The following is a 26,668-nucleotide window of genomic DNA, read 5'->3' as shown; positions in this document are numbered from 1 at the left end:
GCTCCTACTCTGGAAAGAACTTGGGCTTGGAGTCATTTAGGTGCCAGGGTAGAAACGTTCACCAGGTCTGGTCAGAAGAACCTGGTTCTCAACAAGAGGAAAGAGAGGGAGAGACAGACACACTCTGGGTGCTGAGAGCTGGGTGGTGCCCAAGGGACCCTGACAACCCCAGAGAGGGGCCAAGGTGAGCAGCAGCGGTCAGTGGGGGGGCGAGCGAGCGCAAGCCAGCAGTGGGAGAGACTGGCAGTCTGAGAGCTCCACAGATCTGCTCACATTTTCTGTCAGCCTTTAAACCATTCTAAAAACTATGCTTTTAAAAAGTTGTAAAAGAAATACAATCACTGCACAAAGTTCAGAAGACATAGCCAAATAATTAAAATACATATATATATTTTTTTGCTCCCCCCCCCCCAGCATTTTGGTTTTTCTTCTAGGAGTTGTACCTATGTGTCCCCACTGCGGTGGTTCTCCCCATGGAGCTGGGGTCACACACGGGACGCTCCAGCCCGTCCCCCCCGCTTCCCCCAGGGACGAACACTTCCAATGGCAAAGCAGGAGTCCGGCCCACATACTGTCCGTAACTCTAGGCCCTGTCTGCCACGGGGTCCCACGGTGTCTCCACGGTGGGACCCGCCTGCTGCCTCTGTGAACTGGACGCCGGAGAATGTCACATCTCTCCACCACAGGCAAATCCCTGATGTGGCAAAGGCTGGCTAAGGGTGCTGCCACCAGGCCAGAGGCAGGCACATCCTCCTAGGACGGGACACCCAGCTGGGGCCTGTGTCCTGCCTCAGAGCCCCTATGGAGGCAGAGGCCGCTCCACCATCCGGACGCAGACCTTCTTCTCCCTCCTGTGATCCCCTGCCCCAGAGCCCCAAGTTCGTGTTCTCACTCAGGCCACCTCCCATCTGAGGCGTAGGCAGCAGTGGACATGGAGACAGACCTGAGCTCACAGCCCAGCTCTGTGCTCTCTCTCTCTCTTCCCCATTTCCACTCAAAATCAGCCCACCCTTCAAAGGTCGGCAAGTAAACAGGATCTCTGGGAGCCTCCCAAAGACCCCAGTGGAACAGTTTTTCAAAACCTAAATCCTCTGACGTTCAGGAGTGTGGTTATCTGCTGTCGGATGACAGATCCTGCCTCTAAGGAGCCCCAGCCAAAGGAAGTGGGCAAAGGACAGCCCTTGGGTTCCTCCAGGGACCCAAGCAAGCTGCAGACCTCTGGCTTTCAGGACCCGACCTGCACAACAGGCATCCCTGCAGCCAGTCCCTGACCCTCACCGTCCTCCTCTCCTGGGTAGAGGCAGCAGCAGTGACTCAGCTCTTAGGCCCCTGGCCCAGCAGGAAGCCCCGATCCAGGACTTTCCTCGCACACTTTAACGATCCACCCCAAGTTCTGCGGCTGTTACTCTCAACATAGCACATACGCCCTGTTGCTCCTGTAGCTGAACCTAACCAAAACCCCCATGCTCTCTTCCTTGGACATCTGAGCAAAACACGCTTGCTCCCAATGTGAGTCCTCACATGTTTCCTCCTCCTGCTGGCAGTTCTTCCCCCAGGACTGTCTGGTTCCTTCTCACCAGGTCAGCCTCTGCCACCTCCCCAAACAGGCCCCGCTGGAAGCATGTGCACCCGTCCCATACCAGTGTCCGTTTCCTTACAGCTCCTAGCGCTGTCTCAAGATGCACTTGCTTTTCCTACTAGAACAGGCACCCCATGAGGGTAGGCACGGAGTCTTCTCTAGCTCACCGCCACATTGCTGAGCACAGAGCCCATGCGAGGTGGGACTTGGCGAGCCGGTGGGTGTACCACGGCAATGCCGGATGGAGGGCTGCTGGGTGGGGTGGGCTGGCTTCTGACAAAATGAAATTAAGAGGCCTGGCAACTGAGGGTTTTCTTTCTCAGGGAAGATCTATAGTTAGTGGCCTGGCTGCTAACCATGGGCACCCGGCTGTCTGCTCTGGGCTGCCTAGCAGGCTGCCCTCCTCTCTCACCTCTCTGTGCCTCTATCCTGCCTGCCCCACTCAGAGATGCTAGAGCCAGCACCTCCCATCTGCCTTTCCCAGGTGACGTGTCTCTAAGCACCCACATCTCAGCTCAGCCCACACGGAGAAGGTGTAGGCTGTGCCCCAGCTCCAGTCCCGACCTGTACTAGCTGGTGACAAGCGGAGAGCACATATGAAAATACCACCAGACAAAAAAGGCGCGAGTCCATCCCTGGCACGCAGATGGGCCCCCAGTGTCTCTGTACCTCTGTGGTCTCACTGGCCGCAGTGCTCTCCTCCTTCTTCCTTTCCTCCTCTTCTTGCTCCAGCTCCTTAATGCTCTCCTCTAGCACATTAGGCCAGAAGTCACCCTCAAAATAGGGCAGCTCCTTGGCACTGGTGAGCCTGTCTTCAGTTGCCTGTTTGAAAATGTCCTAGAGAGTGAAGGAAGCACAGCAGGTAAGAGGGAAGTGAGTGGTGCTCCGGGAGGGGTGCAGGGGCCGTGCCTGGCTGAGGACAGGGCTACTTTGAGACTGCCAGCTACAAATCTAGGTGGACTGCCGATGAGGTGCTTCTACATCCTTTCTCTTCACACTTATCCTCTTTGCTTTTTACTCATCACAGGTGAATACAGATCTAACGGGCACGAGCACGAGAGGAAGACAGCCAGCAAGCCGCCACGCCCTGCTTCGACCCCAGGTACCTTGTAGTCATGAATGATCCGTTCTGCAAACGCCTTGTCCAGCATCTTCTTGTACCACTCCTGCAGGCGCTTTGGTTTGGGGATTTTCTGATCAGGGGGGTGGCAATGGAAGATATAGTCGTCTCCTTCACTTGGGGGGCAGGCCCAGATGTGTCCTGTTACATACCTGCAGGATACATAGACACAATTCAGACCAAAGTGCTGATGAAAGCCTCCCTGCTTCCAAAGAGTAAGAACTGAGGAGCAGGAACCAAAGCAACGACAGAAATAACTAGAAAAAAAAAAAAAAAAAAAAAGAAAACAAAGAAATTACCACGATGTTTGCAACAAAATAGAACATGCTTAGACAAGTTCCAAACCAGCATGGAGGGGAGGGGTGCATGGGGTGGGGGGTGAGGCCGAATCTCCACGTGCAAGGGCACACCCGGACATTGGCCCTAAGATGCTCCCTCCCAGGGTATATGTGCCAGGCAGGGGTCAAGGCTCCAAGGGAACCCTGTCAGCACAGGAAAGAGCCTGGGAGTCGTGGCTCTCAGGGGCATGGAATGGCTTATGCCCAGGAACGTGCCTCTTTTCCTAACTACTACTTCCTGGGCAATGGAAAGGCAGCTGGGTATTTATCTCTAAGGAGCTAAAGTCAAAATAAACCTGTCACTCTGTTAGAGATGTGTCAAATACCTCTTAACTTTTTCAAATTTGGGAAAGAATGTGACAGATCTAGAACACTGAAACAGAAAGAAAAGCAGATGCAAAGACCAGTATCTCACAGGATTCCATTCATATGAAATGCCCAGAAGAAGCACATTTATAGAGAGGGAAAGTAGATTAATGGTTGCCAGGGGCAGAGGTGAAACAGGGATTAACAACAAATGGGTGTGGGTCCTACTACTGGGGGGTAGGGGTGAGGACAATGCTCCCAGACAGACTTCAGCCATGGCCATGGCCACACTGCTCAGCGAAGTTACTAAAAATCACTGAGGTGTACACTTGAAACAGGAAAATTTTATGGTACATAAAATATGCCTCAATAAACTTTTAAAAAGAAAAAAACCAGAAAGACTAGAATAGGAAAAAAAATGAGAAGAGCAAAGAAGGCAGAGCAAACATGTGCGCTCTGCTGGGGAGCCTGAGAAAGCATCCAGGAGGGGGCTTGGGAGACCTCTGAATTGATCTGAGGACATCAGAATAAAAAAACGACTTAAAAAAACAACAACAACATACTCTGGTTATTTCACAAAATACACAGTGAAAATTAAAAATAGAATTTTTATTAGTTCTGAATAATCTAGATTAAACTCACCCCAATTTCTTCACATACTCTAAGTATCCAATAAGGATCTCGTGGTAAACAGCTGTCCGGAGGCATCGGGGCCGGAAGAAATGAATACTGTCCAGATAAGATATGTACACACGCCTGGAGAAGCAGGTGGGAAGAAATTAATTCAAGTTTGGGGTATCCTCCAAACTTGAAACCAAACATCAACATCCAAAAAACCCTCTAGAAATAAATTGTTTTCGTAGCATTTACACTGCCCATAAACAAGACATAAGAAAACTCTCATCACCAACTGCCAGTGCGCATGAATAAACGATCTCATCCCTGACCAAAAGCAATGGATCGCAAAAAAAAGAAAAAAAAAAAAAAGAAAAAAAAAAGGATTAGGAGAGAGGAAGGGGAGAGCCATGGAAAGGCCAGGGCCAACTAAGAAAAGCCTCTACCAATTCCCTCTCACCTGGATTCTTGACCAAACTTGAAATAACTCTTGGAAGAGGCACTTCGTTTTTACAACACTTGGGCCCACAGGATGATCCCCAACCCCTTCTCTGTAGGTCTACCTGCCCCCGGTAAGACGGACAACAGCAAGACCAGGACTGGAACCCATGAGTCCTCACAAAACATGCTTTAAACAGTCACCAAAACCCTTCATTACTCACTGGCTTAGTTGAAAACTAAACTAGTCTGGTTGGTTAGGTGTGGCTTATTTGATTTAAACCCAGTTCTGGGGCACACAGGTTCTCTGAGACACTTCAGGGTTTGGTCTGCAGCAACACCACAGGCCCAGTGACATGCACCCGATGGGGGGAGGGGGTAGGCTACCTTGTGTTCGGAGGGGGGCAATCAGAGCCATACTCTTGCACATGCATCCCGAAGAAGCACACATCCACTCCATCAATTTCCTCAAAAGCAAAGAGTGCTTTGGTTCGATATGGGAAAGATTCAGACATTTCCCCAGAATCCACAAACCTGAAATAAAAGTCAGAGCCTGAGGTTTGCACGTGTCATTGTTCTACAAGGTGCCTGATAAACGAGACCTGCTGCTCTAAACCCACTCAGTACAGAGAAGCTGAAGGCCTGCTCACCTCTGCTGCCTGCTGGCCCAGAGCTCTGCCCACCAGCCTGGCCTTTGGCAGCTTGGGGCTGTGACCCTATTTTTATGACACAGTCTTGCTCAGCCAGGAATTCTACCTCCCCTGATGATTATGGAATACTGAGAGAAGGGCTGACTATACATCACATGCTGAAAAACCTTTAAATTATACAAACTCTAAGCTTATTTTTTTAGTAATCTCTATACCCAATATAGGGCTCGAACTTCCAATCCCAAGATCAAAAGTCACATGTGCTACTGACTGAGCCAGCCAGCTGCCCAGAATTATACAAACTCTAAAGCCTTGCCAGAAAGTGGGCTTTTGTTAACCAGTTATGGGACCCCTCAAAGAGCGCTTCACAAAATAGCATGACATCTGCACACAAACCGTGACTTCATTCCAGGCTTGACCTCCACAGTCTTGTCTGAGCTGGCTACCACACGGACAAACACCTCCCCGGCTTCAGGATGATTCTGTCGTCGCAAAAACTTGTTGACTCGGTCTTCCAAGTGGTTGCCCAATCGTGTGGTCTGTAGTCCTGGAAAGTCCAGAACAAGCAGGTGAAGAGGCTTCAGATGGGCTATGGAGAAGGTGGCTGAGGCCACAGGACCCACCTTTCTCTTTTGGTGCAATCTGATTTTCTAAGGATTAATGTTTTCGAAATCCAGAAGGGACCTCGGTTGTCCTGAGGTAAGTGTTTTGTAAGGGAAAGGTGGGCTCTGGAATCTCGGGCACCCCACACACTGATGATTGCTGTCATTTAAATGCCCTCATATTTCCACTGTTTTTTAGCTGCAAGGTCAGAAGAGCCACAAAGGCAGACAGAGGGCTGTCGGGTAAAGCGGATGGAGCCAGACACAGGGGCCATGCCGCGACCTGGCCCCAGGCGCCCCCATGTGGCTCCTTGGTGTCACAGCTGTGCTCACAGCCAGAATCCGTGCTGTGGAACTCTCCTTTCCTGCCCAGCTCAGAGGAGTGGGGGCAGGCAGCCTTGGGATCTCATCCCAGGCAAGAACTCATACAGCATCAGAATTCGCTTTAGCCCTGGATCCCCTCTCCCAAGGATCCCCCAAGTGTGGCCCCCGTGACAGGACTTGTCCAGCAAGCTACCCCAAGAGATAAAACATTGGCCACAGAATAAAAACTTCACACAAGGGAAAAAGACTAGAAGGAAAAGCTACAGAAGTTAACAGTGATTATTCACAGTTATGGGGTTTTAAAAGCATTTCCTTCTTTATATTTACTGACTTTTAAATACTACATGAATGAGAAATATTTTAAAAGAGCTATTTGGGATTTCCTTAGATTCCTTAACTGAAGTCAAGGAATACCTGGAAAATGTAGACTTTCTAAATTCTATTTTTCTGCAATTAACATACCAAGAGCAGAGTTTTTTGGTATGTTATACTTGCATACAAGGGACTTCAAAAGAAAACACTACTGTGAAAATGAAATAAACACCCCACAAGAAAATAAAAACTTGAAAAGCTATAAAAATGGGAAAAGTGGATTTATGATGGATTTCACACCTGGACGAAGGTGCATCCTCCACAGGGGCCCATGGGCCATCATGTCCATCTACCCCAGGAGCAGCCCCTGGAGGAGACCCTCACATTCTCACCCCTGTGGGCACCCCCACCTCCACCAATGCCATCGCTGAGCAAGTCTGGGTCTCCTCACAAGGTGGTTTCTGATCCCAAAAGGCAGGATCCAGCTAAGAAGGCCCACCCTGCCATGGTCTACCCTTTTTTTTGTCAACATAGGATCCTACACACTGATTTTCAAATAGAAAACAGAAGTATAAACCTTTAAAATTAGGTCTTTACTTTTTTCTTCAAATCACCTGAATTACTGTACCAAAAACAAAAACAAAAACAAAAAAACAAAAAAACAAAAACCTTTAAATGAGACCACACGTGACAACCTTGTTTAGGCACTGAACCGAGCGATGTGAAGGGGCGGAAGGGACACCTGGGTGGCTCAGCAGTTGAGTGTCTGCCTTCAGCTCAGGGCGTGATCCCGGAGTTCCGGGATTTTGTCTGTCCTTGGGCTCCCTATGGGGAGCCTGCTTCTCCCTCTGCCTAGGTCTCTGCCTTTCTCTATGTCTCTCATGAATAAATAAATAAAAACTTTAAAAATACGGAAAGAGGAAGGAAGGAAAGAAGGAAGGAAGGAAGGGAGGGAAAGAGGGAGGGAAGGAGGGAGGGAAGGAAGGGAGGGCTGGAGAGGCCCCCCTCCCCGGGGCCCCCAGAAGAGCAGATGCTCAGAGATGCAAGAGTGCAGTTGATCCTGTGGCAAAGAGAATATGCTTGTGCGTAGACATCCCCGCAGAACGATTTCAAAGGGCATCATGCCCCTCATGTCTGTCGCACACAGCTCTGCCTTGTTCTGCTACACTTTCCAGTTTTCCAGAGTGGCCAGCTGCTGCTGGCTCTCACGTCCTGTGGCTCCTCCTTATGCGGCAGGGGCTGTCCTTATAAACACCTTCACGTGCATATACAGACAATTCTGTGGGACACGTGCACAGAAGTGCAACTGTGAAGTCTTAAGACAAACTCTCTAGTTTGTGGTTCCCCTTCCATCCAAGCTTTCAACGTGTGTTTTCACCCACAGCACATGAGGGGGTCTTTTCTGCCCCTTTATGTGATCAAACCCTGCGGCCTTTTGCTTTCCAAGGGGCTGTCTGTCTCCAGGGAGGCTTCTCACAAGCCAACACGGGGACTCTGACTCTGAAGCCTCTCTCGTGGGCCAATGGGCTGGGCCAGGTGCAGGGTGTCAGGCAGGGAGGGGCAGGGGTGGGGGAGACTGTCCTTTGCTGGCTCATCAGCAGTACAGGGCTTGTACAAATGCAAATGAGGTGGTCCGTCCTTTGTGGCCTACAGACTCTGACAAAGGCTGTGCCCACATGACCACACCAATGGTGACGGGTGGCTGGACATCCAAGGTTATCTTCTTCAGTGAGTCTTGTACATCTTCATCCCTAAGGCTCACATCGCAAGCCTGCTCTTGGGTTTTTCTGCCCCCATCCACCACCAGCTGCAACTGCTCTCCTACCTAGACCCACCTCTCCTAGCAACTGTGCCCTGGTCATGAAGCTCTGGCCCAGTAAAGTGCTTCTAGGTTGCTGACTGCTTTAGTGATCTCACCTGGGAGCTACTATGCCCCGCCAGAGGAACATCTGGCAATATGTGGAGACATTTCTGTGGTCACCACTCATGAGAGCAGGGGTAGTATTACTGGTTATTTAGTGGGTAGCAGCCAGAAATGCTCTTAAAATTCTACAAAGCATAGGACCATCCTTAAAACAAAGAATTATCTGGCCCTGAATGTCAATGGTGGCTCACTTGAGAAACCCCGATCTGAAGAGAAGTATTACGATAGTTCGTGAGTTCATCAGCATTTCAAAAGGTTTTACAAGAGTGAGCTTAAATTATAGGATAACTGGATTTTGGTAACGAAAGTCTGGCCCTGAATTAGCAATAGCTTGGAAGCCCAAAGTGGCTTCCTCCTTGCCTGCTCCCCTCCTTTCCTTGCCTGGTGTGGGAACTCTCTCTCCATCCCATCTCGCTTCTGCTCCCTGCTCCTCACATGGCCTGGTTCCTGCTGGGGACACTTAGAACAGTGAGCTAGTCAACTGTCCTGCTAGCGAGGGTGAGAGCTACAGAAAGCACTGGGCAAGTGAGTTGTAAAGGCTCCACTGTAGGAGGCGCTCTTACTTGGGGTTGCTGTGAACTCAGCCAAGGATAGCTCAGGGACGTCATGCTGCAGAAGGTGGTCCCCTAGTCCCTGAGAACCAAGTTGACAAAGATCATATATTGTACGCATCTGAAAAGAATGCTATCTCTAAAAGAGTCAAGACTACTGAGGATGTGTTACCTGATGTAGCAACAGGCTGCTCTCTACTTGGAACGGACACCAACCAGCAGCCCTAAATGCAGCAGCAACACTCACATGTCCTCGGGCAGACCAGGCTCTGCAGCCCCGGCTGGTGGTGGCCAACTCCCAGCAGGCTGAGGGCCACGCCAGGTGATGGGCAAGCAGCTGCCACACATGTGCACAGGGCTGAACATGCTGGTCAAACAGGATTTCAGAGTGGGGTCTGTGTATTTCTATGTGTGTGTTGGGAGTGTGTGTGTGTCTTTTTTCTGAGCTATTTGAAAAAGATCTGCTGACAAATTTTCTCTCTCAGAATTTACAAAGTTTAACGATGTATCTGAGATTTCTAAACTTTCATCTAAAACATTAACTGATCATAAAGCTAGTTTTCATATAAAGATCAACCCCAATGATTCCACTGGCAAGACTAGACAAGTCCACAGTACTCAAAAATGAACTCACAGTACAGAGCCTCAGGCAAGTGAGCCCCACGGCCGCATGCTGAGAGGAGCACAAGGAAGACCAGGAAGGGGACAGGCCCCTCACATGCACACAGGGAGACAGAAGCCCTTCCACAACTTACTCTTAGCACTGAACTTGTTTTCTTTCCGAGTTCTGCCAGTTTTCTTCAAACAGTTGTCACACACAAAGCTGCAAAAAAAGAATGGGTGCGATCAGATTGTATAAAATAGTCTGTGTTGCCAAACCAGTGACACGCAGCTCTGAAGCGCTTCACTAGCATCATTCTTTGCAAGTGAAGGGGCAGCCTGCTTGGAGTCTATGATCCCCAAAGCAGGCAAATACTGAGGATGTAAGTAAACAGAGACCCGCTGCCACCTGGCTTCCCTACAGAGCCCTTGCTGACAGCAGGCCCCTCCCTCCACTCCAGGCAGAAATGCTTTCCCTTCCCCAAGATCACAGGAAATCACCAGGAAATTACTCACCCTGAAGGCCAAATGATGTCATAGTGTAGCACACAAATCTGATGCATCTTCCGGCCGCACTCCTTGCAATCGACAAAACTGGAAGACAAAGAGAGTGCGCTCTAACGCACACAGAAGCACACGAGGGGGTCATCTGTAGGAGCTTGTATACTGTGTTCACACCTCGGCCTCTGGATCACTTCCTGTATCTGTGGCGTTAATGCCACATTGGTTTATTCAGCCGCATTTTACCTTATTTTTTCTTCTGAAATAAGCTCTACACCCAACAAGGGGCTTGAATGACTCTGAGATCAAGTCGTGTGCTCTACTGACTGAGTCAGCCAGGCATCCCTTCTTCTACCGGGTCTTTTTTTTTTTTTTCTACTGGGTCTTAAAAACACATCAGTATGACACTTTCTGTGAGAAAGCAGACATCCTCCATTTCTCTGTACAAATGCCTATCCCTTGTTTCTCCCAATCTCCTTTACAACCAAAAATGAAACTTCAAAAAATTGCTATGTTAGAAGTATTATTTTACAGGCCAGTATTTCTGATGCTACTACACGTTTTTTAAGGCCAGTGTTTGCTCCAGGTGACTGCACATGCCTAAACTGCCTCAAATAACAGAATAATGCTTCCAGGTGCCAGAAACACTTGCTTGTAAGCCTAGGCACAGGAAGCACCTGTTCTGAGTCAGTTACAAAGGTGGGAAGCATCAAGCTGACCGGTAAATGCGGGTCTTTATTCATGTAAACATCTAGTGGAGAGCAGGGTGTGCAGTGCAGCTCGCCCTCCGTCGCAGCCTGCACTATGTCTCACTTGGGCCTTGTTACCTCTCCCAGGAACCTTAGTTGCCAACATGCATGTATGTCAAAACCTATTTTTTTCAATCACCACCTTAACCAGCACCACAACTTACGTGCCTCACAGAAGGCTTAAGGGACCAGAAAGTAGCATACTTCCCCCAAACTCTGCTGAGTTCTGGCTCTTCCTATCAGCCCCAGTGCTGAGCCCAGTCACCTGACGTACACTCTCGCCACCGCCCTGAGTCCTGTGCCCCCATCTTTCCATTGCCCCTGCTGACAAGCCCTCAACCATAGATCCAGCCAACTCCTGTCCCCCTTCTCTACTATTCCTGTTTGATCAGCAGGGAGAAAGGACACATATGTGCACAACTGTGTACAACAGCAGCACTGCTGCCTAATTCACAGTCCTGCTAGCACTCTCCAGCAGTCCCGTACTGCTGCCCGCTCCCACGCCCGCCCCACATGGTGGCTACTCTGCTCGGGACCTTGCTCCTTCCTCTAGTGCTGCTTCACCTCCAACCAGCTCCTCCTCTGAAACCTCAGCAACGGAGCCCATTCTCTGTGTTAGGAATTTAAAGGGTCAGCAGGCAACACCTCCTCCTGTTTCTGTGCCCCCCTCCCATAGATACTCTCAATTCTTTCCTATGTCGAGGAAAAGAACTATCAAAAAAAAAAAAAAGTTCTAGACTAGACTCTATCAATTTTGAATTTCAAACTCTGCTCCCCAAACTTTTATTAACCAAGTGCCCAGCTACCACCCTCATGTCCCCTGTTCTTGCAGGAGTATCTCAGTGGCCACCCAGGTCAGCTCTTTCCTCACCCCACAGTGCAGCTTCCTGTCCCAAGAGGCCCTTCTCTATTTAGGTCAAGCTTCTACTTCCTGCTTGAGTTGTTGCTCTGGGTCTCCTAACTAGCTTCCCTACTAGGAATCAAAGATGTTTCTTTGCCTGATAAATCCACCCCAGAGATCTAGGATGATCTTTCCATAACAGAAACCAATGAAGTCCTTCAATACCTCCCCAGACACATAGGAGGAAATCTACATGGCAAAGAGCAGCTTGCATGGCCCTTCCCCCAGGACCCTCTGCTTGCTCATCCCCTGGGGCCCCACCCACGGTCCATGCCCACCAAGCACTCGGGCTGACAGTCCCAACTCCTGCTGCCAGGTGAGTGTCCCCTTCTGCAGGATGCCCCTTGGCACAGGCCAGAGCCCCCCATCTCTGGAACACCTTGCTATGTGTGCTATGATCCATCCATCTCTCCTACTAGAAGACAAATAGAGCCCCCTCATTCATCTGCGTATTCCCTGCTGTGGGCACCTAGTATTTCAACGTACTCTATTTTGAAATTAAAAGGTGAACATAAACTATAATGAAACTGAAAAACTGTGTAGGGGGTATATAATGCAAACAGGGACATGGGACAATCAGGAGAGACAACCCACTGGTCAGGAAAGATGTATGTACCAGGCACACTTTGCTAAGGCCAGAGCTCCCCTAACACCTGGGCACTGAGGCTGGGAAAATCTAAATGAGCTCAAAATGAGGTCCTGGTGGAAAGTCTGTGTCTTCCACTGCAGCATCTAGTCTCCCCAAAGCTGGGGTGCCAGGAGGGCGGGGGAAGGACCTGTTTCTCGGTACCCAAACATCCCATGGTGCTGGAGCCTGTGCTTACCACACCAAAGTGACAGAACACAATGGGCATCTACACACACTGGGGTGTTCTCAGGACTTGGCTTCGGGGCCTGGAGGGACCACCATATGGAGGGAGCTCTGAAACCTCTTTAGGGATGATCTACAAAGCAAACTGCAAACAGTGCATGTTCACTGCTTCCTGTTGTTTATTGTCATAGAATCATTCTCAAGAGGTTTTCTTTGTGAAATTTCCCTTTAAGTGAGATCAGCCCTCCTCCACCAAATAGTTCTACCTTTAATCTCTAAAGAGTCACACTAAATATTAAGCAGTTTCTCAATAACGATGATGACCAATTTATCAGAGAGGTTCTGACAGAACCAGAACATCCACCTAATCGTATCACTATTAAAATTCAGTAACCGGAAAGCATGCTATAGAGACATACATATCTTGAGTTAAAAAAGAACCCGTATCTGAAATAAGTTCATACAGGAAATCCCACCCAGGGCAACATATTTCCAAGGTTCCAAGAGTGCCTTTTCCTGCAGGCTTGTCATAAGGAGGGATTTTCTCCATCAGAAACTAAAATCCAAAAGTCAGAAAGAAATCTCTATCTACTCACGGTTCAGGATCTAAGGTATCATTTTTCTTCTTTTCAAATTGATCCTTTGAAATTGTCCTTGTTTAAAAAAAAAAAAGAAAAGAAAAAATGTTAATTAAATTTATTTGCTGAGTATAAACCACAGGGTCTGTGGGATATTATTTTGTAACTAGTTTTTCAAATAAAAAATAAGTAGTCAGCTGAAATCTCAAGTAGATATAATGATGGCATGAACATATAAAATTTATCTCTACAGGAAGCAGTACCATCTGTTTTTCTCTATCTGATTTGGAATATTTCCTCCCAACTATCACCAGCACTATGAGGTTTAATTAAGACTAGTCAAAATATGATGGCAAAATTGTGTTGAGATCCAAACCTACAAATTTTCAATCAAATCTGTATGGTGAATGGCTCTTGGATCTGACTGATAATTGGTAATACTGTCCTTTTGTTATGATAAAGTGAAATGTGAATTATTTCTGATTCACAGAACTGAATAATCCAATGATCAATCACACAACTAGACCAAGGAATAAAGATTACAGGGATATAAAAGTAAATTGAGTATGTAGAATTTTAGTCATTTCATTTGTGTCAGGATCCTAAGCTTGTGCTGTGTTTGGAAAAGTAAACTCAGAGTGCAGAGTCCATGTTGTACACTTGGCTCCTGCTCTGGTGGGAAGTCTTCCCGCCTCGTGTGAAGGGACATTCACACCAGAAGGCTTCCCAGCATGGCAGGAAGCATGGCAGAGTCAGGAAAAAAGAGAACCATGAAATGCTGGCAGTCCTGGGTAGACAGAGTGGCTGGCCGGTTTTTGGTATCTCAAGCTTATAAATGAGTTGACCATTCAACTGGTGGATTTGCTTTTTCTGACTATCTGACCATTCAAAAGTGGATTCAGTGAAGGAATGAATGAACCAACTCGTCCTGTGCATGCTGCAATGAGTAAGCAAGAGCCACAGCTCCAGCAACAAAAGAGACAGATTTCCACTTTGGGAGCTCATGGTCTGTGTTCTAGGACAGGCTCTGGCGGCTTAAAGGACAGGGGTTTCAGTAGAAGATTGAATGAATGGTAAAGATGGGGTATGTATACAAGATTCATTTTTTTGCTACCATCAGTTCTGTCAAAAGGGTAAACTAGCTTCTGAAGTGTAACTGGAAATTACAGTTTCCCTAAATGGAGGAGGACCCACCAGGAAAAAGCAAGTGTTTTAAAGGAAGAGACAGAGTAAGGTCGAGAGAGACCAGTGAACTATAGTGGGGGGTACAGCATCACGGCCTTAAGAGGAGGGAAGAATGTGGAGGTGGCCCTGGTGTTCAGCTAAACAGCTACATTCTGAAGTATGAATGTGGGTGTAGTGAGTATGAAAAAATGTGCTACACAAAAGTCAGAATGGTGGAGGTGCTTCCCTTCTAATCATGGGCAAGAGGAAAAAAACAATTAAGAGTCAACCCCCAGAAAAATGACAGGAATAGTACTTACGTCTGGGGCTGTGAAGGGTCGTCACCCAGGGTAACATTCTCCCCCTGGATCTCTGTGAAACACTTCTCACAGAAATGATACCTGTCAGCAAGAAGGCCATACTTGGGTGAACTGGTCCATCATAACACACAGCCACCCAAGCAACGAAGCCACCAATCAGAGCAGGGCAGATCACCACGACGAAGGGGGGGCGTTGTTGGTTGATTGATGGGTCAGTGAGGACAATGGAAGGAACAGGGGCAGGTGGGGTAGGGCAGGATTAGAGAACAGGGAAGGGAACAGATAGCACAGACATAGAGGTAAGACGCAAACACCGAGACAACACAGAGCAGAAAGCCAAGGCAAAGCTTGATTAGCATTCGGTCTCACTGCACACATCACAGGCCATCATCGCTAACAACGGCTGGGCTCGGGCCAGCTCCGAGATGCAAATGTTTTCAAGGAGTTGTTAATACTATAATCGCAAGGAGCCTCAATTTAGGAGTTTGACTTTTGTTATTAAAGAAAATCAAATATAACTCCAGGGTTTGCGATGGAAAAAATTTACTTTGAATAAAACCGTCTGACAAAGGCCTTAAAAAGCAATTATTTTTCAAAACGGAAAATTTATGCTCGACAGCAATTCACAGATTTTATTTCCGGTATTAGGCCAGATCTTAAAGGTACTGAAAATGTTGAGATGTTGAGCACGCAGAACTGGTTTTAATTTTTTCCTGTTATTTTTCTCATGTTAATCACTTAGTTAATTGGGTTATAATACAAATGAAACCAAATCCATATTCTAGACAAACATTTAACAGAAATGCAGTCAGGGTCAAAGACTTTCCAGCCATTTATCAGTACGAATGTATAGAGAAAAAGAACTGTGATATATTGTATAAGCAATACAATATATGTAAATCCATGAACAATCTTAAAGACTTTCAAATTTCAATTCTAAGCTTTGGTTTAAACTTTTTGGTACTGGGACCAATCGTTCACCAATCTGAGATCCTCAGTGATTAACTGCTCTGACTTGGTGACAATCCAAGTTAAGCAAATTTAGAGAGCTGATGTTTTAAAGCACAATCTGCATTTGAGAAATTATCCATCACCCGAATTTCTTGAAAGATAATATGGAGCCTGGGCTCAAGCTATCAAATAAGAATAATTAAAAACTATTAAATGTTTGGAAAGGACACGCATGAGAAATCAACAAAAATGCAGGCTGATGCTGCATAAAACAAGATGGGCACACAGGAATACTGTAAAAATAAACAAGCCGAATGGAGGTGAATTATACAAGCGGAAAGGAGGAGTATAAGGTAGTGGCAGCAGCACAATCAAATGCGGTTTTAGTGCTCAAAACTACATCTACAAGATGCCACGAGGATTAGTGTTAAAGACACTGTGACAAGACTTGGAGCGCCACACCGCATGGACACGCGCAGGGGACGCGGCAGCTTGCAGGGTCACTCACGCACGCGCACACACGGCTGCAAAAGACAGAGGCTCAGGCCCCTGCCTGGTCGGCTATCTCCATCACTGCTAGGTCAGTCCCCCTCAAGTTCTAATCTAGCCTTATGTAAACACACTGAGCATTTTGTCTGCTGTACTTCTCTGACTAAACACACAGAGGTGATTAAAAGCACAGAACTTTAAAGCATGCATCCATCTCAAAATGATCCAATCTTATAGTTTGTTGAGGAGGAACATGACAGATTCACTGTGGGTAGCCACTGGATTAATCAAAGTTTATCCCTGGAATCAGTTTATTTAGGACGATTCAATCAATGAATTCTACCAAGATAAAAAACTCTGACCAGGAACAAGCTGATAAACATTACTGTTTAAATATATCTGTATCTATATGTTCTTTTCCTGAATCAACTGGCTATTCACTATTTTGTAAATATTTGTTTGGAGCCTTGAAATCATGTGGTAAAAAGAATTTCCATGTGCAGGAGGGCGTGATCATCACTGGCATGAAAGAATTAAAGTACAGAAACTATAAACCAATAGAGGGGCGACTAGAGCAATATGCAAAAAAGATATCCCCCCTCACCACCAAGTGTTTCCCTTTTGAAAATAAAAATTGGACTTTGAGTGTTCCAATTATTTTATGGCCAAATGTATAGCCACTGCTGGCAAGCAAAAAGCTGAACTCATCTAGAAATGAAATCACCACGATAATTAAATGTGAGGCAAAATGGCTTTAAAATCCTGGACAATCTCTTAGCGTTTATTCAAGCAGGCCATCAAGTCCAGCAACATCCAGGAAACAAGAATCATAAGCCCACCACTTTCTAGTGGAGGATACTGGCCCAGAAAGAAGCACTGATGGCTCAAGGGCAGGCCCTGGAGAGGCAGCAGAAGCCTACGCTCTGCATGTAACCAGCTCTCATCTGCAAAGAACCCCGAGGTCAGAAAGTGGGAGGCAGAGAGAGAGTTAACATGGCTCTAGTGCCTGTCCCAAAGCAAGCCGACATGAGAGAATCGAGAAGGGGAGGGGAAGGCCCAAGCTTCCTTGCAGTGCCCAACTAAGAGGTGGTGCCAGTCTGGAGAAGGGGCACAGCCACCCACTAGTCAAATCTGCTGAAATAGCCCAGATGAGAATGCCAGACTGTCCCCACATTATTACCTAGTCCAAACTTTATTCACCCTAAAAATATGGAATGGTTTAGAAAGTCACTTTTCAATCTTAAGAGCCTTGCTGATATTATGCCTTGGGTGAAAGAAGCAATCTGATGAATATGGAATTGCAAAGGAGAAATACTTCACATAATCCGATGATGGTGTACATCTGGGTACCTAAGTTAGCACGATGTAACTGCATAGTTCAATCTGTAAGGGTAATTTAATATATGGAGTAAATTTTCAAATGCAGATTGTTTTAAGTACCATATCAGTATATACAAATAACTGGGATATCTAAAGATAGTATCTGGAAAATCTATATAACAGTTTCCCAACATGAGTTACTATCAAATTTTCAAAGCAAGGAAACAAGTGAAAATGTACTCATATGCTAGTTTATATATTAGTTTCACTTGTTTAAATGGCCTGTGGGATTTTCTATTGTTTGAAGTGCCCCAAAAGTTTAGGACCATAAGCACCAAAACAGTTATGCATGAGAACACCAGTGTTCCTAAATCAAAGATGCGAATAAAAGTGTAAGCAGTTAGGATGCTCGTTGTACTTAGGCCACTGCTTTCTTAGCATCACAGCACGTTAATCTCTCCAAGTATAGTATTCTAGGAAGCACGTACCTTGAAAGATTCAGCTAAGGGGCAGTATGCTTACATTTTTAAATATGTATCATTAATACAAAAGAATTCCTTTATTGATGTCTCTAATGTAAGAAAAATATATTACTTTTGTTCAGTAAGATAAAATTCTACACAAAATGACAACTGGACATCTCAAAACTTTCAAAACAATCTTTTGTTTGCACTCCAAGAATAACCTGTTAAGAGAGCAGTAGTGTACCCTGATCCTACTCAAGTCAACTGCTCCCCACTTAAAAACGGCCAAAAATCTGTGCAAATCAGCAAAGGCAGGGTCCCAACAGACCCAGGAACAGTGAGACTAACAGTCAGAAAAGGCCCCAAAACTTTAGAAATGCTGGCAAACAACCTGCTCTCTGTTCTTCCTTCTAGACCCAAACCATGCCAGGCATCCAGTAGCAAGGACATTTTTCAGGGAATAGTTAAGTGAAATCTGTTGTCTTGAAATTTCATGACTTTATTTTGCTTGGCACCTAACAGTTTCCAAAGTGAATTCCTGTTCGTTATTTCATGGAAAATGACAACTGAGGTTGTCAGGGAAGGAGTTATTGTGCCCGGATCAAGAACAAGAAGGTTAAACTCGATACCTTATGGGATGGGCTGAACGTCATGGGGAGGGGCTAGAGCCTCCAGAGCAGCACTTGTTATTGCAGGAGTGATTCTATCACAAAGGGATTGTGGTATCATCTTAAACTTTGTCTCTTCAAACACTCCTACTGATGGAAGGGGAAGCTAAGACAGGAACTTAATTCCAGGGGTTAACGTATTTTTAGGACAGGGGTACAGGCCACACTCTCATTCCCTAGAATGAGCAGCAGCATCTCACTCTGTCATGGTGCCAGGACACGTGGGCTGGGCAGGGTTAGAAATCTCTCCTTGAGACATTTTTAGGTCAACAGTTCTTTCTCCCTTTTTTTAAGTAGGATTTTGATGGGAGTTACTAATTATTGTTAGTAACGCTTTAAAAAAAATTCACATTAAGTTCCAAATTATTCAGGCCTGTGAACAAATAACAAAAAGCCCTTTACTTATCTGTTCTTGAAACAGATTAAACAAGAACTTATTGTTCTTGAAATGTAAGGACAAATGTAATTACTATAAGCAAACAAGATCAAGTAATCAAACCCTAATGCGGACATTTAATACTCGAACGTGAAGATGAAGAACAGGCAGAAAGCAGCACCCTGATCACATACACGCCACTGCCTGTTCATGACACGGAGGCAAAGCAGCTGAACTTGACCAAGATTTACAACCTGTGCTTCCAGGCACGATGCCCTCACACTATGGCAACACAGAGCAGCCACTTGAGGCAACAAATACAACTAAATTTAATTTTCAAAACACCCTCTTTTAAAACTATGGAAGTCCTATTTGTGTGGCAAATTAGCAACAAAAGCATTTTCATTCTCTTCTGCTTAAAACAGGAGATTCAGCTATCTCCACATTGCAAGAGAATGGCAAATATTTCTTGAGGATGCCTCCCACTCACAAAACCCTGAAACTGCTATCCTAGAACAGGGGAGTTAATATTGAACTCAACAACACTACATCTCATTCTGTGTTGTGGTATTAATTTTAAAAAAATTTAAGTATAAAGCTTTTAGTACTTTTTAACATAAATTATCACTCATGCAAGTCTTTCCATCAGGCTGTCCAAGCCAAGTTATCTAGGCAAATACTTATACGTGAAATAGTAAAGTACAATGTAGCCACTTTATTAAGAGCTTCAAAAGGTAAGTCAACCTTTATTAGATTTGCTCTCACCTCCAGACTCTTTCCTATAATGGTTACATTTTAGAAAGACCACAGTTTAAGAACCAATGTTCCTGATTCAAGTAGGGCAGCGAGCAGTTTTGAGCTTCAATTTTTATACCATAAAAGCGTGCTCTAATTTGAAGAGACCATAGGCCTGAGCGACTATCCAGCACTGGAACTGTGGCCCACTTCAGTAAAACTTCAGAAAAGAAATCACATACCCAGGCTATAATCAGATGAACACACCTTTCCCTAAGACTGTCCTTTTGTCCCATAAGTGGAGACGGCGGCTCGGTGCTTACCTATTCTGATAGCTGTAGTAGGCAGCATCACGAGGAATTGTACACAGCTGCTTCCCGTAGCAGCACAAAGTCTGTGGGGAAAACTCATACTGCAAAACAAAGCAGAAAATACTAAAGATATATTCCCGTACTGTCACACAATGTTCTAGTTCACTAGAGAGTCAGATTTAGCCAAATATTTCTGTTAGTACACAGGATAGTTTTCTAACAATTTTCACAGCTATTTGAAGACATTTCTGGATTCAATGGGACAGAATCAGTTGCCGAGACATTTGTAAGAGATGCATAGACGGACGCCGGAACAGATGGAAAAGCATAGTCCAGCGTCTTCCTCAGTACCTCCAGCTCTGATTATCTGCCACACGGGTTCACACATACCAGACCCCACCTGGGTCCTTCCTGACACACAGGTGTGACCACAAGATCACATGTGTCAGGTCATCCTAGCACCCTCTCTGCTGGATTAACCAGGGAAGTTCACGTTCCAGAAACCGTTCACACTGTACCTTGCGTCCGCAGCAATACCCAAGGGACTGCATGACGGGGTCGATTTCTTGCTCGAAGACCTCTGCAAGTTTGCTGCAGAACTTGTAGACCCGGGATGTCTTGCGGTTATAGAGCCAGGCATTGTTGAACATCAGCCAGACGTCGTCCACATACTGCCAGGGCTCCTGGTACTGCCCGGTGTCCAGCTTCCGCTTGATGGTGGAAAGGTCCATGGGATTCTTCACTATGTCAAAGTAATCCTTAAAGACAAAATAGTCTCAGTCTAGTGGATCCCCAACACCCAATGTCAGTCGTGTGTAGCAGGTTTTATCTGCAAAACCCACAAATAATCAGCACCAGAAAAACTTCTGCTTCTAACAGTAGTAAATGGGAACTGAAAAAAGCTTGGACTTCCCTGACTTTATTACCTAAAACTGTATGGTCAAGTGTGACCCAATTATTTCAAAGGCAAAATAATATTATATTAATATATTATCTAATAAAAGAATGGGTAAAAAATGTTTTAATATAAAAAATTTAAAATACAGCTTTTAATCCACTGAATTAAAATATAAGCACGTTTATCAGATATGGTGTTTTTTTCTAGAGATTTATCCTTGGTCCTGGCAAACAAGATGAAATTCGAAGACAAACACAAAAACAGAAGCAAAAAGAGTGATACCGCTCAACAGAAACCTGTGGGGTCACTACGGCCCTTATAAGACTCCTCAGAGATCCCAGAATGTGAGGGCCACAGGCTTTTTTTTTTTTTTTTTTTTTAAAGACGTTATTTATTTATTCATGAGAGACACAGAGAGGGGCAAAGACAGGCAGAGGGAGAAGCAGGCTCCACGCAGGGAGCTCAATGTGGGACTTGATCCCAGGTCTCCAGGATCATGCCCTGGACCGAAGGCGGCGCTAAACCGCTGGGCCACCCGGGCTGCCCGGCCATGGGCTTTCTAACTAGTGTGCACCTGTTCTTCAAATGCAGCCCTTCAGACAAAAGCTCACACAAAGCTCAGATAGAAGAGCTCCAGAGGTAGTGCGACCCTGCCACAGATCCTGGCGTGGACAGAACACATGGGAAATGCATGTTCCATTCAGTGAGACAAAGGTGTTCTATTGCTTTGACAGAAAAGGTTTTTTTTTTTTTTTTTTTTTTTTAATTTTTTTTTTTTTTATTTATTTATGATAGTCACAGAGAGAGAGAGAGAGAGAGAGAGAGAGAGAGAGGCAGAGACACAGGCAGAGGGAGAAGCAGGCTCCATGCACCGGGAGCCTGATGTGGGATTCGATCCCGGGTCTCCAGGATCGCGCCCTGGGCCAAAGGCAGGGGCCAAACCTCTGCGCCACCCAGGGATCCCCCAGAAAAGGTTTTTTTAAAATAAATTTATTTTTAAAGATTTTACTTATTTGAGAGAGACAGCAAGAGAAGAGTACAAGTAGGGGACGGGGAAAGGGAGAAGCAAGCTCCTTGCTGAGCAGGGAGGCCAACACAGGGCTCTATCCCAGGACTTTGGGATCATGACCCAAGCTGAAGGCAGCCACTTAACCTACTGAGCCACCTAGGTGCCCCCCAGAGAGGTTTTTTATAGGACAAAAATCCTCAAAACAAGAATATGTTACACAATTTTCAGAGGTAAAACATGGATACTCTGAGTATTGCTGGTAAGGCTTTTACTATATTAACTTACCGGAATTCCTAGGAGCTGGGGGTCTACAGGCTGCCGGAAAGGTAACGACTCTGGATCCTGTCGATATAGTGCTTCGAGGGTTGGCATCAAAGCCTGGCGTAACTCCTCTGGCTTAAAGACTACAGTTAGAAAACATCAAGGAGTGACACGATTTACAAGGCACCAAGACCCCCATCCCATCACATTTCACATGGAAGTCTGGGCTGCTTTTGAAAGGGTTCCGATCATCTCCACCCCCACAGCCCCCCAAGCCGTGCTCCCAAGGGCTCACGTTCACCATGGAGTCCACGGATGTTCTAAAGCTACAATCTGGGGGCTTCTGAAAACACTGTTTAACGTTACGGTTTTAAAACTCCATCTATGTCACAAGGCTTAATACCACACTGACAAGTTTGCTTCTTCAACAAAAGGGTTTCTGACACTAAAACTGTGTTGGAACAGAAAATGAAGCTAACTCCCAAATCTGCTTCCTTGATCCAATGGGTGGTAATAAAGCCATTTTGCTGGAAGGGCCTCTCTTTCTCTGATGACATTTTTTTGTCCTTGGGTGAAGTAAACTCAGACACCTGGGACAAATGGTTTTATATTACAACCTCACAAACAAATGTACAAAGTAACAGAGCTACAAACTCAAGCATTTTTCCCAAAAGTTCTGGATTGTTCCTACGTACATTTACCAATGCCCATTCACTCCACCACTTAGCCACTCCATTTCCTACTACACTTTCTGTTGTCACCAAAGGATAAACACTAGCTGTCAAATACTTTCAAGACTGTACATTCACACAAAACCCAGTAAGTTTTAATGACCAGGAAAAATGTGTTTAACAACCTATGAAGGCAAGAGGCAGGTTAGTCAGCAGTGCTTGTGTTATACCACATCCCGCTTTAGAGCGGGGACCACTGGTGGCGTCGAGCATGGAAACTGCCCAATGCAGGCCTCCCCAGCAGGCACCCCACTCCGGGCGCCGGGGCTGGGCCTAGTGTGCAGACGTGCCCCACAGGAGCCTCCTGAAACACATACACAACCTGCTTTCTGTCAGCTCCTCCTCTTCTATTGTTTCTACAGAAACGGAATAGCATTTGTTTTTCTTTGAGTAACTCGTCATGAGAAAACAATTCTTCAGTTAACAGTTTTTTCTTTTTTCTTAGACCAGGGGTCTGGCCAGCCACCTGCCTTTAGTGCAGCTTATCAGCTAAGATTGGTTTCTATGGTTTTTCATGGTTAAGAAAAAAGGAAAATAGTAATACTTCATGACACATGAAATCAGATTTTAATCTCCAAAAATAAAGGTTTGTTAGAATGCAGTTATGCGCATTTGCTTCCATACTGTCTGTGGTGGCTTTCACACTAGGAGTAGCTGCCACAGGGACCTTCTGGAGCATGAAGCCTGAGGGGAACTATCTGGCTCTTCACAGTGTGTGCTGACCCTGCTGCAGGGTCATCATCTTCCAGGGGAAACCTCACACACGTCACTTTGGACAACTGCTCATTTACTCACTACATGTTTGTTGAAAATACCTATGCCAAGGAAAAAGCATCTTCAAACTCCTGTCTTTCGCCACCACCAGTCTGATGTAAAATCACTTCCTCAGTCACACCTGTCACATTTCAAGCGGTCAGGAGCTACACGTGGCTGGTGACAACCACATAGAGCACAGACATGACATTCCTAGCAGGGCTCTGGGCCCTAAGGGTCTATGGAATCAACTCATTTCATAAAAATGTGTTACTCATGATCACTTCCATAACATAAAACGACTTCCACGTTAATACCAGGCTGCCATTTGCCTGTTGCACTGTGTTGATGTTGGCACAAGTGGGCCATTGGCGTAGCAGCACAACATAGGCAGCGGCACCAGACCCAAGTTAGTCATCATCGTGCTCTTTGCTGCTGCGGTGTGCACACAGGGGAAACATGCCAGCTGTACCCAACAATGTCCTTCAAGTAGTAAGCGTCGTTACTGTTATGAATCTCAGCCCATGGCTACACGTCTTGATTTCATACAACCCAATGGGAAACTGGCACCAAGCTATAGGCACGGACTGCCCTGAGAAAGTGCGTGCATGCGCAGAGTAGAAAGCAGAGCTAGTAGTTTCTCTGCACAGAGCATGGAAAACTGGGAAAAAGACTGTTAGACAAGCTATGGTTATTCAGACCTGGGTACGCGGCACAGTTTCCCAAACAGGAACAAAGTGGGCCAGTTACACCAAGGACAACTGATGGTATTTGTTGCCAATGATAACATTTGGACTCATGTCGAAATTAGAATCTGGAGAACTTGTATCTGTCACATGAATTTGACAGCCTCCCAAATTTCCAAGACATTTTTGAGGCAATTCCTAGTGATATTAATAAATTTGATTTAAAAAATATTGTATAGTGATGTATGGTGACATCTGGAAAATCTGCATAACTCAGCAAGCCAAATTCCAAGATGACCAAAGGACTACGTTATTAAAAAAAAAAAAAAAAAAAAAAAAAAATTCACGCAAGGGCAAAAGACTCATTCACAGCACGAAAACAGACTCTTGTCACTGGGCATAAAAATTCAGTGCTATATATCCAGACTTAACACTGCAACTAATCTTAACAAAACTTGTACTTGTTGAGTTTTGGTGTAGTATCAAAAAAGAATACCCACAATTATCTGAAGAAGCTCTTATTCTTTCATCAACCACCTATCTGTGTGGGGCGGGGCTGTCTTCAGGGACTTGAACCAAACAATACAGCACAAAAGAGACAGCAGGTGCAGCAGGAGAATCCAGCCACGTTCGCTAAAATCTCCAAGTCGCAAGATTGTAAAGAAAACACTGTCTACGCTAAGTATGTTTGTTCTGGGAAACTTATTTTTCATAAAAATGTGTTACTCATGGATGCCATGTAACAGATTTGTTAAGTGAATGCTTTTAAAATTTCTAAAAGAAAGAAAAAAAATAATAAAATTTCTAAAAGAGTAAATAGCAGCAGATAATCCACATGAACAAGAACTCAAGTGTCCTCAATCTTTAGGAGTATTAACAGGTCTGAGACCAAAAACTTACTCTAGAGTATCAGCCTTGAACAGTTCTTTGTTGACTTTCCCAAATGTGCCACAAGTAGCCCTTAACTTCCTGAACCACATTCCTCATTTACAAGGGTCACCTAACAATGTTCTGACACCCTGCTGACTTCATGCTGGACCTCCAATGGGTTCCCTCTGAGTCCCCCTGCGAGGCTGCCTCACCCCGCAAAGCATCTTCAGTTATCTGCACCCCTCCCACTGCACCAGGCACTGGGTCCTGTTCCACTGCCCATTTACTCTGAGCACACCTTCCCATCTGTAACAGTGCACCCACGTGTAGCCACGGTGATAATTTCCCTAGTGTGGCAGTCAACCTCCTGCTCAAATCTATCCGTGGTCGTCCAGGCCCTACTGAGTAAAGAAAGCCCAAGCTCCTCAGCGGGCACAAGGACTCAGATGCAACTTCTACTTTGGCCCCATGGGGAATGATGGCTCAGAGGAGAGATGTGCTCCTGGGCTGCCCCTCAGAGCTGCGGCTCATTTCTCATTCCCACCATAAACCTCATGGGCCCTCAGGCTGCAGTCTAGCTCTCTGTCATCATTTCTGAAGAAGTAAAACTTGGGGAATGGCAGGCAGAAAAGATATAAGGGGGGGAGACAATTATTTTTCTGCTTTAGCTTTTAACCTGTGGTGTGCAATCCCAACACGATGGAAAAGCAGCACGATAAAACAAGTCCAGGAAACACAACCTACTTTTTTTGCGTGGCTGTGAAGGAGATGTTGACTGAGAGGTGGCCCCATTAGCACTGTTCTCTTCTTCCTCTTTAGCTTCTACTTTGACTTCCGGCTTCTTCTCGTCCACTTCCATCGGTTCTGATTTCTGTTCTGTTGTGTCTGTCTCTTCTTTAACTTGAGAAGATCCTTGTAGATCCTCTTCCATCATCTTGAGAAATACAGAATTACAGGTAATAATGTATGAATAGCAAAGACCTTTATTCTAACTCAGCCTCACTGGAAGTCTCTTAACAATCTATCTGGGCTTATCAAGCTGTACCCTACTCAAGAGTTGCATTTACCATCCCTTCCTCTCCCCCAGGAAGGATTGGAACATCTGGTGTCAGGTGAGTTGCCTTAGGACAGCACCACTGCAATTATAGTCCCAATTTAAAAATTTTATATGCTAGAGTGCTTATAAGACATTGCATATACACACCCCATCACCTGCCCAGTAGTTTTACATGTAGGCATTTCTAGTTTGGAACAAGAATCTTCTTGAAAGTTGGGGCAAGTTTCAAAAACCAAACTGCTCAGAGGGCCAGGCAGGTGAAGTACATGATGCAGCAGGAGGTGTGTGAGCCAGAGTGGGGAGTGGAGACTCCGGCAAATTGGAGCCCAAGCCCCATCTAAAAGCCAGGGCTGAGGCTCCCACCCAGACTGCTGACATAGGAATGTAAGCACAAGGCTGACAGAGCTTCTCATTTTCAAAGAAAAGCCAGAAACCCAGAGTTTTATTTGTAATTCCTCATTTTAAAAAATATTGTGTGGGCCAAACAAAACATGTGGATGGGGGTGGATCCAGCCCATGGCTTGCCAGTCTTTAGCTTTTGCCACAGGTTAATTAATGAATGAGCACACCCTTGTGCAGTCTAACTCTACAGAACTACCTATGAATGAAGAATGACAGTGCAGTCACTGGATGATTCAATCATTTAGAATATAAACCAGTGTCCTCTTCATTTCTGGCAAAATATAGTAAAACCCGTACCTAATAC

The 26,668-nt window shown here is 45.7% G+C and overlaps 1 protein-coding gene across 4 annotated transcripts in view; it reads right to left on the bottom strand.

Annotated features, from left to right (window-relative positions):
• Nucleotides 1-26,668, bottom strand: part of LOC112640446 (CREB binding protein) — a 126,630-nt gene that overhangs the window by 7,419 nt on the left and 92,543 nt on the right. For 3 of the 4 annotated variants that reach the window (XM_049110961.1, XM_049110962.1, XM_049110963.1), the window contains 13 exons: nucleotides 25,650-25,839; nucleotides 21,890-22,008; nucleotides 20,216-20,455; nucleotides 19,710-19,798; nucleotides 14,384-14,494; nucleotides 12,918-12,974; nucleotides 9,876-9,953; nucleotides 9,515-9,582; nucleotides 5,443-5,593; nucleotides 4,784-4,930; nucleotides 3,986-4,099; nucleotides 2,686-2,851; nucleotides 2,249-2,416 (listed from right to left, as the gene is read on the bottom strand). In XM_049110961.1, the coding sequence (XP_048966918.1) occupies nucleotides 2,249-2,416; nucleotides 2,686-2,851; nucleotides 3,986-4,099; nucleotides 4,784-4,930; nucleotides 5,443-5,593; nucleotides 9,515-9,582; nucleotides 9,876-9,953; nucleotides 12,918-12,974; nucleotides 14,384-14,494; nucleotides 19,710-19,798; nucleotides 20,216-20,455; nucleotides 21,890-22,008; nucleotides 25,650-25,839 (1,698 nt within the window). The remainder of the gene's footprint in view (nucleotides 1-2,248; nucleotides 2,417-2,685; nucleotides 2,852-3,985; nucleotides 4,100-4,783; nucleotides 4,931-5,442; nucleotides 5,594-9,514; nucleotides 9,583-9,875; nucleotides 9,954-12,917; nucleotides 12,975-14,383; nucleotides 14,495-19,709; nucleotides 19,799-20,215; nucleotides 20,456-21,889; nucleotides 22,009-25,649; nucleotides 25,840-26,668) is intronic. The other variant, XM_025416705.3, reaches the window with a different exon arrangement.

The sequence above is a fragment of the Canis lupus genome, chromosome 6 (genome assembly GCF_003254725.2).
Source record: "Canis lupus dingo isolate Sandy chromosome 6, ASM325472v2, whole genome shotgun sequence".
NCBI classification, from domain to species: Eukaryota; Metazoa; Chordata; class Mammalia; order Carnivora; family Canidae; genus Canis; species Canis lupus.
This window is presented reverse-complemented; position numbering and strand designations above follow the sequence as displayed.